General features: G+C 36.2%; 1 protein-coding gene across 3 annotated transcripts; it reads left to right on the top strand.

Moving 5' to 3' along the window:
* Positions 1-50: 50 nt before the first annotated feature.
* Positions 51-14,719, top strand: TRIP13 (thyroid hormone receptor interactor 13). Of its 3 annotated transcripts, XM_065833082.2 has the most exons (14): positions 54-269; positions 523-625; positions 2,187-2,352; positions 2,659-2,788; positions 4,044-4,099; positions 6,187-6,277; positions 7,775-7,847; positions 8,817-8,880; positions 9,125-9,211; positions 10,008-10,114; positions 11,143-11,296; positions 11,465-11,577; positions 12,791-12,860; positions 13,437-14,719. In XM_065833082.2, the coding sequence occupies exons 2-14, from the start codon at positions 534-536 to the stop codon at positions 13,530-13,532; spliced, it is 1,299 nt and encodes a 432-aa protein (XP_065689154.1). In that variant the 5' UTR covers positions 54-269; positions 523-533; the 3' UTR covers positions 13,533-14,719. The 3 variants fall into 3 exon arrangements, with proteins under 3 accessions (XP_071660767.1, XP_065689154.1, XP_071660766.1); XM_071804665.1 differs by lacking the exon at positions 54-269 and having other exon boundaries at positions 523-754; XM_071804666.1 differs by lacking the exons at positions 2,659-2,788; positions 4,044-4,099 and having other exon boundaries at positions 51-269.
* Positions 14,720-16,171: the final 1,452 nt, after the last annotated feature.

The following is a 16,171-nucleotide window of genomic DNA, read 5'->3' as shown; positions in this document are numbered from 1 at the left end:
AAGATCCCGGTCACGGGGAGGGGGCCAGGCTTCTGCTGCCCCGCCCGCCCGCCTTTTACAAAAAGGCGGCAGCGGTGTCCCAGTGCGTCAGCTTCTCTTTCGTGTTCGAGTGGCGTCTTTTCCATTCTCTGTGCGGCAGAGGCGGCTGTAGCCCTTGCAGCAGCCAGGGTGCTGAGAGGACAGAGGAGCTGCCTGGCCCTTCCGCTTTTCGGCGGGACCCGTGTCTCGATCGCAGCGGTCCGTTCCTGAGGCGGGCTCTGTGGCGTGAGGTGATGTCCTGTCCGCACCGTGGGGCCCGGAGGCGGACCTCCTGTGCGCGCGACTGTGCTCGCGACCTGTCCTCTGTCCGGTGTCGCGAGGGAGGGAGGGAGGAAGAGAATGAGGGAGAGAATGGTCTGTTCCTGCGGTGGGTGGGGTGCACGCGGACGGGACACGGTGTCTCCCGTGCCGGGAAGGCCTGGTTGTGCCTTTGGCACGTAACGGTCGCTGACAGCCCACTTCTCGGAGTTGCTTTCCTTTCAGGCGCGAAAAGAATGGACGAAGCTGCTGGGGATTTGAAGCAAGCACTTCCAAACCTGTGCAACAGTGTTAAAATACACGTGGAAGTTCTTCAGAAATCAAGCAGGTCTCTCTGATCAAAACTTTACTTGCTGCAACTTGTGTCTGTTGCCTTTTGTCCTTGTGCTGCACACCTACAAGAGTGCACAGCACTCTGCTCTGCCTTCTCTGTACTCTCCCATGAGTTTCCACACAGGTATCTCTTCATAAGTTTGAACAAACCCATTTCTTTCAGCTGCTCTTTGTGTGTCATGTGACCCAAGTCTTGTAATCAAGTTGGTGCCCATAATTCTGGACTTGCTCCAGTATATCACTGTCTCTCGTATGGTAAGGCCCAAAACTACATAAAATACTCCAGATGTGGTCTCACAAACAGCTGGTAGATGGAAAGAATCTCTTTCAGCAATGTTTGCACCCTTGCTAGCACAGCCTAAAATAAAGTTGGCCTTATTTGTAGCCAGGGCACACTGCTGACTCATTGCCACCTTGTCTACCAGTACCCCTGTGTCCTTTTGTGCTAAGCTACTTTTCATTCAGTTGTCTGGGCAGTAGATGGAGGGACAGCATTGCGCATTTACTTTTATTGAACTTCAGGAGGTCCCTGTCAAATCTCCAATCGACAGAGGTCCCTCTGATTGGCAGCCCTGCTTTCTAGGATACCAACAGCTTGCCTTGCTTTGGTGTTATTTGTAAACTTGTTGCAGTTGTTTTACATCCCATTGTCCAGAGTATAAATGGAGATGTAAAAGCAGTGTTAGCCCCAACATTGAAAGCAACACCCCACCTTTCCCCACCCAACCTACTGGCAGCTTAGCCTAGTCTTAATTATTAATCACAACCCTTTGAGCTGGACAGTCCAGCCAGCTTGTCCATTTATCCAGTCCTTATCTTACCAGTTTGGCTATCTGTATACTATGGAAGAGTGTGTCCAGGGTGTTGATAAAGTCAAGGTGTAAAATATCCACTGCTCTCTTTTTGTCAGACTTAGAAGGAACTGGGAATTTGCACTGGGAATGCATCACTGAAGTTGCAAAATTAAAGCCTTTCTGAAATCTTAAAATACTATTCCTTTCTCTGTAGTCTTTGTCTCTTCTACTGGAATTCTTGTAGCATGTCCCCATCCTGAGGTATCAGCTGTCCTCAGACATGAAAGCATATTAGAACTTTCCAAGCTAAGTCAGTCTCAGAGCTTGGTTATGAGTTTTTCTGTCTTTTTCCTTGTGAAAAACAGTCAGATGGCATAACTGATGTCTATTCTTGATATCTTTGAGCTGTGTTGTTCCATGTCCCCTGATATGACTGCAAACAGAGCAAGTAGTATTCTTTGGCTTGTATATTTTAATGCACAAATTAAAACCAGGTATCAATAGTTTTGCTTTTGCAAACAAACTGAATTTGAATTTGATAGGATTTTTTTTTTCAGCAGAATGTAGTGGGGGCTTGAGTGGGTTTGAGGATTTTTTTTTTTTGAGGGGGAGTATTTTTTATTTTTTTGGCGTGTTTTTTGTTGAGTTTTTTTTGTGTGTGTGTGTATTTCAGCTTAGTGTATGAAATAAAACACTGTGATATTAGTTTATGCTTCCTTATAAAGGTCAATGCCAAAAATAATGCTGTTTTTTTCTTGTTAGCACGGCCAAAAAAGAAGATATCAGGATGAGTGTCTTAAAGCTGTTGAACAGACATAACATCGTGTTTGGTGATTACAAGTGGACAGAGTTTGATGATAGTTTCCTTAACAGCAATGTGCAGTCTGTGTCGATTGTGGATACAGAGCTGAACCTGAAGGACAGACAGGTATTCACAGTTAAGAATTTACAGCTCTGTTCAAATGCCAGTGAGCTAGTGGTGCGTAGGGTAGTGGTAGCCTGAGGACATAAGCAAGACAAGGTTTATAGGGTGATGTAGTATCTTTTATTAGGCCAACTGGTATAACCAAGAAAAGGTGGCAAAGTTTTTGGGCCTGCACCCCTAAGTAAAGTGTCAAACAGAAGGAGCAGGCTTCAAAGCTGAATGGCAGCTGAGAACTGTAACTTTCTTATGTTATAATTAGCTCTGAATGAGAAAGACGATATATTGAAAGTCTTTCAATGTCCATTCTAGCCCATTGATTTGAGCAAAAGCAGTCTTTCTCTTCATATTTTTCATCTGAATGAAGAAGGACCGAGCTCTGAAAACCTGGAAGAAGAGAATGAGGATATCATTGCAGCTAACCACTGGGTGCTGCCAGCAGGTACCTATGTGATATTTCTGGAAGGTCTAGAGCAATTACAAAGAAAGAAGATCTTGAAAATGCTAAGAGTGTTTATAGGGTTACTGTTAAAGGTATTGTAGCTGTATATTGTTTAACTTTGTCCTTTGTCAATGGAACCAATGTATTTGGGCATTCTTCTTCCTGGTTTTGACTGAACTACTACAAGTCATTCCACAACATGTCATTTATTTCTGTAATACTTGTGGATGGCTGGAAATAACTGGTCTTGTGAAGTAAAATGTATAGTCATAATCAGAAACAAGTAAATTTTTAACTCTACAGGCCATACTCCAAATATTTATTTGGACACACACAAGAAATTCATAATTCTAAACATTAATTTTCCAGAGCCCATTACTGGCTTCCAGTCTCCAGGACAGTACTGCTTTTATATTTGGAACAAACAAACAAACTGAAGAGGTTTAGAGTCCTCAGAGTGTGTTCTGAAAAGAAGATTAAGCCTTCGCTCTGCAACAGAGCGTGGTCTGCTTGTTACTGTCTGATTCTTGGGGAAGGAGGAATCTGCGCCTGGAAGGAGAAGTACAGGTGTGAGCTTAAGCTCAAAGAGATAGTGATTCTGAGACATTTCTTGCTCTTTGTCTGTGGGAAAAGCATAACTATCCATTACAGTTCTCTTTGGGAATAATTCAATTGGATACTTTGAGATTATTCTCATATTATTGTAGTTTATAATAGTTCAGTCTGTATTTTCTGTGCTGAAAGCTAGAAACTAATTTCTAGAAGTGATTGACACCCAAACCACATCTTTAGTTTTTTATGCATCATTCAGCATGTGTGTTTTTAACCCTTACATGTTGATGTTAGAAACAACAACACAACAAAAAAAAAACCCTGAATGAAAAATTTGGCTTAGAACCTTCCTCCCAACCCAGTTTTTCATAGCTCTATATCCTGGGGAAATGTAGGGTCCATCCTCTATTGAGGGTGGAAAGAATGATATTTTTCCTTTCAGTATTAAGAACATTACTTTCTCCTCATAATTATTTGTGGAAAAAGAAGTTGTGAAACTGCTGAATCTGTCTGTTAGAAAGTAGCGTTTGGATTTTGAGAAAAATAACTCATGGTTTTTTCCATATATTTTAATTGCTCTTGTATATCTGTTCTTAACCCTGAATTTCAGTTGAGAATAATTTGAAAACTGCTTTGTGTTGCAATGGTACAAATTCCCAGATTAATTTATCCTAAACAGGTATATAATATATTGCTTTTGCAGCTGAATTCCATGGCCTTTGGGAAAGTCTTATATATGACATTGAAGTAAAATCACATGTAAGTTGAAAATGAATAACAGTTACAATTGCTTGAGGAGAAGTAAGAGTTGAAAGTAGCCTGTTTGAAGTTTGCTGCATCCCATGGAGATGTTATTTGGAAATCACCAGCTCAAAAAATCTTGATATAACTTTTGATAGCTACATACTTCTCTGGTGTACACTTAAAAGAAGGTAGAGCTGGCATTTGGAGATTAAACATTATACCTCAGACTTATATCAGTATGTACTACTGTGAAATCAGCTCTGCAAAAAAAAAAATCTGTTTCCCTGTGAAACTAGATTCAGTGATGCTTATGCCACAAATTATAAAGAATTTCTTCATATGCATTGGCTTATTTTAAAGAAACTTCAGTTTAACAGCTGAAGGTGTTGTTTTGGTAGCAACTTAAAACTTCTCAGAAGATTTTCACTTTTGCTTTAGACATATTAATCAGCCTGCATGAAGTAACCAATGAATGTTCTGTAGGATAGGGTAGAAATGCACTTTATTAAAATCTGGCACCTTGTTTTAAGGCTCATTAATTGCGTGTTTTTCTAGAAGGGGAAAATAAAATTGGTGGAAAAAAAGTAACTTCAAAGAGACTTAGAAAAAATGTATGCAGCATTCTTCAAAATCAGTTCTCTATTTCTCCACTGTATAGGCCCCAAAAGATCTGCTGTGTCATTGGTGTGAGGTTTTTTAAGGATAAGGCAATTTTGGTGGCTTGCTGTCCCTAAAAGAGAAGTGTATTGCTATCAGCTGTACTTGTAGTACTTCCCTCCTATTGGTACTCTTGTTACCTTGCAGTAAGCTAACTGAAGAAAGTAAATCACTAAAAGTGTTCATTAACTTGTTTATGATACCATAGATACAGTATTCTCACTTAAGTCTTTATAGTTAAGTCTTTTTATCTATAGTAAAGCAAAATATCCAGTGATTGTACTTTTTCATTTATAAGGTAAACATCAGTTAACACATCAACATTTGCCTAATTTATGGAACTGCTTTCCAAATCATCTGTGAAATGACAAGACTAATTAGAGTTACTGATGTACTAATTAACAGCAAGTTGCTTGCTGTTGACTTGAAGTGTTTGTTAGTAGAAACAAGTGGTAGCTTTTAATGACTAAAATTTTAACTCCATAACTTCTGTAAAAGTGATTGTGGTGAATGTTTATTCCTTAAACCATGGACCTGGCTGGATATGGTTGGGTTCTACAGACTCTGAAATAGTTGCTCTGAATTTTCAAAATAGTACAGTCAGTGTCAATATAATATTGAAAAATGTGCTGGATGAAGTGCAGGGTTTTTTTTGCTGTTGTGTAATTGCTCCATCTTGGGCATGAGATATTGCAGGAGGGCTATTTTGTTGTCCTCTTAACGCGTATGGATCAACAGCATATTACAGGTAATAGAAACAGAAAATAATAGGCTGTTATTCAGCTGTTATTATAGGTAATAATCAGTATAGAGTTGCACCTGAAGTTCATATTCATTTTGTTGAAAGATTTCTCTGCTTCCTAACTCTAGTTCTAAAAGGAAGTAGCGTTATGTTTAGAAGCAAGCATTCAGGGAAGTACAAGCAACTTACCTTATTTGGAAGGATGACCAATCTACAAATTCCTTACAGTACCTGATACAAATGTTTCAGCAGAAAGGAACTAAAATGTGACAGGAGATGCTTTTTTTGGTGGGTTTACTACAACAAACTCAACAACTGTATAGCTGTACAACATCTAAGCAGGACCTGCAGTCTGAGTATTCGACTCTCTGTGCTTGGGCAGCTTGTGTTTTAAAGACACACTATAAGTTGGACAATGGAAAATGAAAATAATTTCACTTCCTTAAAGCATTTCATTTATTCATGTAAAAGTTCTGGACCTCCATTTGTGCCTGGTACATGCTATTCTTTTTCCTGAGGACAGAAAGGAAATTAATTTCCAATCTTTACAGAAAGAAAATTTGCCTATGACTAAAAGACATGAGGCCAGTTCTTTTTTTGTTAAGAGTACTTGATGGACACAATTAGGAGACTGCTTCTATTTGTAAGTGTATTTGCTGATATGTCTCTAATTCGTGTATTTCTTTTTCTTCTCTTCAATTAGTTACTTGATTATGTGGCGACAACATTACTGTTTTCTGACAAAAATGTTGACAGCAACCTGATATCGTGGAACAGAGTTGTTTTGCTACATGGTAAAAATGATCTGTCTTAAATCAAGTAGATTCATTGTCTATCTGGTTATACCTTCCTTCTGGAAAAACTTGTATCACACTTCTGTGTAGTGAGATTAGATGATCAAAAAGATTCTCTCCATAACATGCATTTAGATCGAATGTAATGTCAGAATCAAATCAAAATTCACATGCACTATGTTTTGCAGGAATTTAAATTCCTGCAATTGATTGATAATATAGTGACAATATTTGTTTTTTTTTAATTTTCATTTTTAAGTTGTATTATTGCTTGTTTTAGATAAAGTGCAAAAATAATGGAAATTAGGACATTAGGAGCTATGTATTAGTTACAGTCCTATTGCAGTATTAAAAATTTTTTATGGATTTATAAAAACTTTTGAGGAAATGAGGAAATCAATCTGTGTGTTGTATTTTTAACATTGTGTGATCTGTTGCCAAGTGTGAAGACAGTACTTTTGCTAATTTAGTTGTTATTGTACTATTTTAGTGAAACTGTAACCTTCAGTCAGTCTTAGCTTATTGTGGAGGTTATACCATAAACGAGGTCACATCAACTGAATTGATTTTCTTGCAAAATACAGTTTGCCATTGTTTAATCACAATTTTGTCATCAAGACTGGTATTCAAAAATAAAAGGTCATAGTGGAAATGTTTGTTATGAGCGTTGGTTATACTTAAGTTATTGCTATTTATCAGTAGAAGCTGCAGGATGTTTTTGTTTGTCTAAAAGACTGTTAATATATTTATGATACATGTATTTAATGTTAGTAATAAACTCATTATTGTGATCATAAAGAAGTTAATACTGAGTAATCTACAGCTGTTGTGGTGCAAGATACACTTGTGCTAAAATGGCAGTACTGGTTTTGAATGAAAGCACTCTCATCTTGTTGATGTTATCAGTTTGTTTATCATCCACACATCGTCTATACATTCATACTGTGTTTAACTATTCTTGTTCTTGTCTGTTTGGAGAAAGTCTGTGTGGCTCTTCCATAGTGTGTCAAGCCAGATCCAAAAGACTTGTCCCAGAGCATACTTCCTAAGATGCTTTGGGTTGCCCCAAGTTAGAGATTTCTGAAAAAGTGGACAGCTGATCAAACTGGGCATGATGTGTTTCTGTATTGCATGTTAGAAGAGTTTGTTTCAGGAAGATAAAAGTTTAAGCATAACACTGATTTTTGAGAATGCTAATAAGTGCCATCCCTGCTAGGGTGATACACTCTGCTTCTGTTGCTGTTGAGTATTTTAACTTTATGATGTCTGCATATAAGCCATTACACTAACTATACTAATAATTGAAAATTATATAAATTCAGAGCTCAGCTCTAGGACTGTAGTGGGGTAAGCAATCTTCTGAAAATACTCTGGTATTTGTCTGCTGCATTTTATTCTGCAATTAGTGCTGTAATGAAATAGAACAGTTAAAAATACGTTGCATGTCATTAACATGTTGCAGATTCTGTGTAATGTATGGATTTGATTTCAAACCAGGCCCTCCTGGAACTGGCAAAACCTCCCTCTGTAAAGCATTGGCTCAGAAGCTGACGATTCGACTGTCACACAGGTGACCATATTTGGAAGTTTTTCACTTTCGTTTACTATTTTTAATTGTTCTTTTTCAATAGCCTAAAGATTTAATATTTTATTTCAAGTAACTGGTGCTAAGTACTAATGTTTATAGTTCCTTTGTAGTGCGCTTGGCTAGCAATAAAATTGATCTGATAGAGACACTGGTTAGGATATTCTAATGCCTTTAAAATGTGTAATTAATTGTGCCCAGGTATGTAAAATTCCAGTCATTAGTTTGTGCTCACGTTGTATGCCAAGGAATAATAAAGGACAAAGGATCACAGAGTATCAAACCTGCTATTTGTATCTTCATGTTCAAGAAAGCCTATTTTTATGAAGTAGTGATTATGTAAACAATTTGTTTTGTACTTGGATTGTCTGCCACAGTCTGCAGAGGTCAGTCTGTATATCAGACAAGTAATGAGAATTAGCCTTAAACTACATAGCACCTTCACCAATTTATATTAAAAAAATAGATGTTATATAAAATACTAGGTGTAATATGAATAATATTTACTTATTGGAGTGATCTGACTCTATCCCAAGCTGAATTTATGATAAACGCGGGCTATATAATATGTGGTTATTTTGTCCTAAGGATATCCATGCAGAGCTAAGTAAATAAGCCTCATCCTTTTATATGTTTTCTTGCCATACTGAACAAAGTCTTCCATGAACAGAAGAATGAGGCCATTATTATGGTAACTGTTATTTAAACTATATTTAAATAACACCTGTTCTAATGAAGGAATTCTGATAGCAATTTAGTATAAAGTTTTCTAGTGAGATGCATTTCTGGAAATGACAAACTCAAAACAGGTATTATGTTTTTGAAAGTAAGTAATTTAAAGTACTAATTCCCAGAATTCCAGAGTTGAAATGTAGGGAACGAGACCTGCAGAAGTGAATATCGCTGAATTTTATTTACAATGGAGTTGATATTTTTTTTCCCTTTGTACTTTAGGTATAGGTATGGACAGTTAATTGAGATAAACAGCCATAGCCTTTTCTCAAAATGGTTTTCTGAGGTATGTATTGATGTAGCAAATTAAGTAGACGTTGCGATTTAGAAATTATACTGTTACTATTGAGCTTGTTTCATAAAACGTGTGTACACCACAGATTAGTCAGAATAATGAATGTGTTTGGGAATCCTGAAAGAGAAAGTATATTAGAAAGTTGCTTTAAAAAACAAGTATTTCCATCTTTAAATATGGTAAGGCATGGAAAGTTGTGTGATAAGGAAATAATACGCGTATGGTGTCTTCCCAGAGTGGCAAGCTTGTAACCAAGATGTTCCAGAAGATTCAAGAATTAATTGATGACAAAGATGCTCTTGTATTTGTACTGATTGACGAGGTATGATTCTAATACCATTGATGTACATAAAAAGTAACAAAGTAAATTGATGGGAGGGAAATGTGGTAATACTCATTCACAAAGAACAATAAAAGCATATTTATGCTTTTCACAAGTTACATAACTTTCTCCAGAAGAGTAAACTTTAATCTTTATTGCTGCAGATTTGGGAGAAACACAGTGTGATTTAAAAGGCACATTCCAGCTGAAAATGAAGTAAAACCTATCTTGGTAGAACTTCCCTTGCCACTGTGTGTTTCCAAGTGGAGTATTGTTTTAAACTTCAGAGTAGCCTAGATTTATATTAATTGTGCTCTTACGTATGTTGTAAAGCTCTAAAAAGCATTATTATGCTTGAGTCCGTTGTCTAGATTCTCTTCAGGCTTACATTCATAAGCAACTTTGTGTGTACCTCATCAGCTTTGTTATATTGGAATTCCTATGGGGAAGCTTATTCTAAGTTCATTGTATTTATTACTCTGGTGTCTGTGTGTGTCCCCCTCCCAAAATTTAATTAAAATGAGAAACAGCCTCCATTCTGGTGCCTAAACAGGAATTTCTCTCATTACACTTTGTTTCTTTGACATTCCTTTTTCTTTCCATACGAATTCCTACTTAACAAAAGAGTTTAAAGATGAAGTTTTAGATATCAGACACAAGGTTTTGAAGGTGTATCGTTTGGGTTATTTGCTTGCTGCCAGCACTCTGGATGTGCAGACTTTTGTAGGGTTTTTTTGGTGTTTGGTGATATTTTTTTTGTTCCTTTTTTGGTTCGTTTGTTTGGGTTTTTTTGTAGGTAGAAAGCCTCACAGCAGCCCGCAGTGCCTTCAAGGCAGGCACAGAGCCTTCAGATGCTATTCGTGTGGTGAATGCTGTACTGACACAAATAGATCAGATTAAAAGGTAAAATCATATTACTGCAACAGTAAAATGTAATTGACAATTTCAGGATGCCTGCTAAATCTTAATTCCTACTTGGAATACTAAACCAAATTGGTTAGTCAACTATTCTTTGTTAATGGTGCTAGTTGTGAAATGAGATGAGTAATCCAACAGGATATTTTGCATGTAACTAAGTGAGCAATCAGATCTACAGATGATATACTTCCTTTGAAGCTAGGCAAAGATACAGGACAAATGGTCATGATATCTGCTTGGAGGGAAAAGAATGAGATCAATGAAGAATTCATGCATTGTTTACAGCTTCTGGATGTCAGACTTGCACAACACATGGCATAGAAGCAATCTTTGATGATTCTTGATCCACTTTACCTGCTGGATTTATCTTATTTTTTAATTTATTTTATGGGTTTATCTTCTTTTATTTCTGCCACTTCCTCCCCCTTTTTGGGGATAGTTAACTCTTCACAGAAGGAAAGGTGCCCTGTCTTGCGGCTAATAAAAGTGGCTTATTCATATGTACAAGTTCACAGGCTTCATCTAAAATTAGCTATGGTTATGAATGTTCTTGCAGTATTTGTTAGAGGAAGGAGATGTTAATTCTCTTTTAAGCTCACTCCAATGTCATCCGCAGTTAGAATGTGTCCCGTTGCCTGTTAAACTATATACTTCCTACTGAATTTAAATGGAAAACATGTAGATTAAAGGTTCAAATTTATGAGCCTCCTTTTCATTTTTTTTTTTGTGGCAGAAGCTGTCCCAGTAGGCTCTAGATAGTTAATGTATATTCACTTCTAAAATAGGGTTAGAGAAAATATGGACACTTGAGAAAAAGCTGGAAGAGATTATGCGTTGAAATAGGTAGGTGATAATTGGCCAAGAGCTTCAGATAATTTAATTTCTGACTGACAAGTATGATGTGACTATTAGATAATATGGTTTGAGTCATAAGAAGGAAGGTATCGATCTGCCAGTCACAAAAGGAATTAATTCTTCTATATGTGACCTGAAAATCTACTTTTGTCTTGAAGGCATCCCAATGTAGTTATCCTGACTACTTCAAATATTACAGAGAAAATCGACATGGCCTTTGTAGACAGGGCTGACATAAAGCAATACATTGGACCTCCATCCACTGCAGCAATATTTAGAATATACCTTTCTTGCTTGGAAGAACTGATGAAGGTAATATTTTGAAAGCTACATTGTGAAATGTCCTATTTTAATATATTTGACATTTTAATAATACTTCCTAAATAATAAATCCACAGAAATATTTTCACTCTTTCTGTAGCATTTAATTCTGAACATATTTAAATTTTTCATACAACACTGTATAACTCTTCTTTCTAGTGTCAAATAATATATCCTCGACAGCAGCTCCTGACACTCAGAGAGCTAGAGATGATAGGCTTCATAGAAAATAATGTGTCAAGGTTAAGCCTTATACTAAAAGAAATCTCAAGGTAAGATTCTGAAATTCTACTTATTATATATATGTGTGTGTGTATATATATATATAAATAAAATGAGTTGTGGAATGATGTGTGAAAGTGATGAAATTTCATAACAACTAGAGTTCTGAAATATTCTGATATTTTTCTGTTAGGGTTAGTGCAAAGCCTTTCAGGTTACAAAAAGTGGAGGCAATCAGGGTTTGCCAACAATTCTTAGTCTCAGATCTGGCTTGTCCTAGTACTGCTTCTGGTTTCTGCTCTGCCCTTTGAAGTACTCTTGACAAATTACTGGCTGGATTAGTGAGATGCTGTAAATTTCAGTGGATTGTAATGCAGTTTAGTGGAAATTAGCAGGAATTAAGGCCAAAGCTAAAAAGTGCCTTGGAATGCCTTGCAATCTACTAAGTCAGTTTTTAGCATCAAGATATAAGTGAACAGAAGCAAAGAGGAAAGGAGTGAAGTGTAAATGGAGAGTGTTACTATTTGCTGAGTATACTAGTAGACCAAATAGTTTTTCACTGCAGCGTAAGAATTCTTGAAACAATAAAAAAAATCATATTCACAATATCAAGCAGTATTTTTTTTCTGAAGTGCTGGTGCCTAGGAAACAAAATAAAATAACATTCATAAAGTCAGGAAAGTGTGTTTTCCTTCTGTTCCTGAAGTGTGCAAACTTAACCAGTAGGGAGTGAAGCAGAAGTAAGTTTTTCCAGGCATAGAATTTCGGGTTCTACATACACAGGTGGTGCTGGGAGGGGACAGAAGCATTTATCAAGTAGGTAAGGTAGAGGAAGCTGTGTGTAAATTGGGGAAAGAAGGAGATAAGCAGTAGACGTGAGGACCAGCCTTCAAAATAAACTTTTCAAGTCCTTCTAAGAGTGGATGGAAGATAATATCTGTACCACACCCTTTCAGTGTAGACATTCCTCCAAATTAATGAGCTGTGCCACAGTGATGTTATGGGCATCAAGGAAGCTTTGGCAGGCAAATGTGACTAAGCTATTTCTGTACTCTTGCTTGCTTTTCTCTACTGTATAGCCTTTCATAGGCTGAAGTTGTCTGTTCATTTCCTACTTCTGCTAAAAGTACTGCAGGTGGCCTGCTGAATTGTGATTCTAGTTTTTTTACAACAATTTATAAGAGAAACATAGAAAAAGAAAAGCTCTTCTTTTAAGAGTGGATATTTAGTATTTAATCAGCACTTGTCTCTATTTTACTATAGAAGAAGTGAAGGCCTTAGTGGCAGAGTCCTGAGAAAACTTCCTTTCCTAGCACATGCACTTTATATTCAAGTAAGTTTATTACATTCAAGTAAGTTTATTCTGTTAGTTATATTTTAGTTTGGTTTTGAGACAGGTAGGAAGACATTTTGACACTGCCTGAAGTAAAAGATTGGACCTAAACCCCCCTTTAATCTAAATTGCACTGTTTCTGTAGCTTTGTAGTCTGAAACAATTTTATGCTGCCCATAATTTAAAACGAGAGTGAAAAAGATGGGTGGGATTTAGCTGTCCAACAGCATTCTACTTTTAATTAAATGTTGTGACAGAACATTAATGTTGGTTCTCTGATAATTTCTGGCTGAAGGAAAACCCTCTGTCACTTTATAAATAATATTAAATTGTTTAAAAACTTTTTGAAGCATATGCACAATAATAGTAATTGATCTAAGACTTTGCATAGTTTGACTTTGACTTTACAGTGCTAGCTGCTTTAAAATAAATTTGCAGTTTTCTGGTTTGTAGCATTTTGAAAATTTTGTAACATAGCAGTCAAATATTTCTCTTTGAAATACTGTGATTTGTATGTAAATTATTGTGTATGCCTGTTACTGTAGTATGACTAACAAAATGTTCTCTTATTTTCAGTCCCCCAGTGTTACAATGACAACATTTCTTCAGGCTCTTTCACTTGCAGTAGACAAGCAGTTTGAAGAAAGAAAGAAACTTGCAGACTGTGTGTGACCCTCTACTGTTTTGGAGTTATCTGTATTGTTAACACTGAAAACTATGTATTCTTCATATAAACTGTGCAGCTTCTATGCATCTGTAAAATCAATTGTCAACACCTTAACCTGGAATGCCTAATATAGGTTTTTCAAAACATTCATTAATAAACAATTAAGAATTATTACAGCATATTTTTCAAAAGCTTTATTTCAAATGCCAATAAGAGGATTGCAAAAAATTGTGTTAAAAGTTACGTTTCATCTTTTACAGTTATTAAAAGTGGGCAAACTTCTAGTCCTTGTTTCTTAACTTTCTATCCATGCATCAGTTTTTATACTTATGATTCTTTTATATTTTTAGTAGCAATAGGAACTACGTCTCTGGATCTTCTGCCATAAATTTACTATTTGTTATTGCTTCTGAAATAAAAAACATGAAATTGGGAAGGATTCAAAGTCTCAGTGATGGCCAAGACCTGACATCTATTTATCTTGAAACTTAATGTCAAGTATTACTTTTTTTTTAACTACATCAGATTCAAAAGTTTAAAATCAAGATATCACTTAATTTCATTTTGTAATACTACTTCTTTGTGATGTTGCAAGGATGCAAACTGGAGGGACCATGTTTTCTCACTGAAGAGCAACTACAGTGTGTAAGAAAGGTTCTTTAAAATGCATTAAGTTTGGCTTTGCTTTGTTTTATGAACATGACATAAAAGTTATACGTCATATGTGGAGAAAAATGTGTTGTATTGCAAGAGCCAGGAAATGTATGCATCCAGTTCTTAAAAGGAACAGAGTCAACTTCTATATTGTAACTACATATCCTATATAATATTGGTCACAAAACTGTCACCTCTTTTTTTTCTATTTACAAGTGTTTTATCTGCAGTCAACTGAAAGAATGAAATCTTAGGGGAGTTTTCAGATCAGAAGTTTAATTTTTCTTAAATGAAGATAAAATAGTGAGATTTAAATTGATGATATCCAGTTAATGCATGCCTCCTAGCCATTGGTATTTGAAATTTATGAATGGTAGTGCATTTTGTTAGTTCCTTGTGTGTATTTTTAAAGCAATGTTATACCATACATTCATGAGAGAAAAGATTGTCATGAGTTTTATTGATGAACGCTATGAACTGTGCATTAAAAAGTTGAACGGAACTTGTCAAGTGCTAGTAAATTTTTTTGTGGCATCTATACTTGTGTAAAGAGCACTTCTTTTTTAAACTTGCTTAAGTGTCTCTTCATCATACTACTTTTGAAAATAATAAACATTAGTCCCTATCCACACCCTCCCCCCGGGGGAAAAAAAAATAAAAAAAGAGTGTAGGTGAGAGAAGATTGTATCAAATTCCATCATTTGCAATTGTGTACTCTTATTTTTCCCACAAACGTTGTTTTGGAATACTGGTACATGCAAGAAACTGCCATAAAAGCCAGGTATGTGAAGACTACTGAAAGGCAAAATTTTAGACAGATTCTAGTCCCTTGTGGATTTATGGCTTTTAAAGTAAAGGGATTTAGAGACTTTAAGTATTCTTTCAGTACAGGTATATATTATTATGTGTGTCTGTCTTGATGCTCTGTGTAATAGATATTGGAGTATCTCCATGGAAATGCAAAGGCATGTAATTATCTTCTGATCTGGATTTGAGGTTCTTTGAAAACTGTAGAGGCTCCACAAACTGCAAGTGTTTGTGTATGTTTCATTGAGGGTATGTTGAAACATTTCCTCTACTTTGAAAGGAGACCGTACTAGCACTGCTTGTTTGATCTTTCTGTAGACTCACTGATTGTATCAAGTCTATAAAAACTGTGAAGACCAGCCCTTCCTGCAGTTTACTCCTTCTCATTCCTTCGTCTGAGATCATGTCCTTGTCCCCAGCCATGTAGTTTACCTTTCTCTTAGGATTTCACAGATATTTTGAGGATTTCTACTCCAAATAGGACACACTGGTATTCTGAGAATTGAGCAGAATGTATAGACTATTTCTAGAAAGAAAGCTCACACAATGAAAGAGGCTTATTTCTCCCTGTTTTCAAGTTGTGTGTAAAGTACTGCCCTGCATTCTCTGCATAGTACGGACATTTTGGATATTTTTCTCTTTTAGTTCAACACAAATTCTAAAGACTTTGTATCTTTGAAATGAATCACCTTGAAACAGGTTGTATTTGTCTTGGAGGGAAGCATTTTCCCCTCCTTTTGTTGAAGATACATTCCTTTATACCGCAAACTATAAAATAAATGAAACCAGGCAAAGAACATAAAATGCAGAGCCTCACTACAACCTAAGTATAGGGTGATTCAGCTGGAAGAGGGTGCTTGGGAGGTAATAGTTCAGGTACAATTCCAGAACAATTATTTTCTTTTCAAACATAACCATAAATTAAAACAACCATCTTTTGGCACACACACAAATTTCTACATTGCCATTAATAGATTGCTTCTAATTCAGATCAAAGCCACTAGATGGCAAGCACGAATCCTTGAGTTTTAGGAAGTCATGTGAGAACGGGAACACTAATTGAAAGTTTCAAAAGCCGTAACAAGCGACACTTCACTGCAGTCAAAATCGCTTTTCAAAATGTAATGTTAGCTGTAATGTAATGTAACACTATAGAATTTCTCTGCTTAGTGTTACAGAGAGA

This window comes from Patagioenas fasciata, chromosome 2, assembly GCF_037038585.1.
Source record: "Patagioenas fasciata isolate bPatFas1 chromosome 2, bPatFas1.hap1, whole genome shotgun sequence".
NCBI classification, from domain to species: Eukaryota; Metazoa; Chordata; class Aves; order Columbiformes; family Columbidae; genus Patagioenas; species Patagioenas fasciata.
This window is presented reverse-complemented; position numbering and strand designations above follow the sequence as displayed.

Excerpts from the sequence above, each read along its gene's own strand:
- TRIP13 (XM_065833082.2), top strand. The coding sequence starts at position 534 with ATGGACGAAGCTGCTGGGGATTTGAAGCAAGCACTTCCAAACCTGTGC. Across the intron at positions 2,353-2,658 it reads TGAACCTGAAGGACAGACAG|CCCATTGATTTGAGCAAAAG; the intron begins GTATTCACAGTT and ends TGTCCATTCTAG. Across the intron at positions 9,212-10,007 it reads TATTTGTACTGATTGACGAG|GTAGAAAGCCTCACAGCAGC; the intron begins GTATGATTCTAA and ends GTTTTTTTGTAG.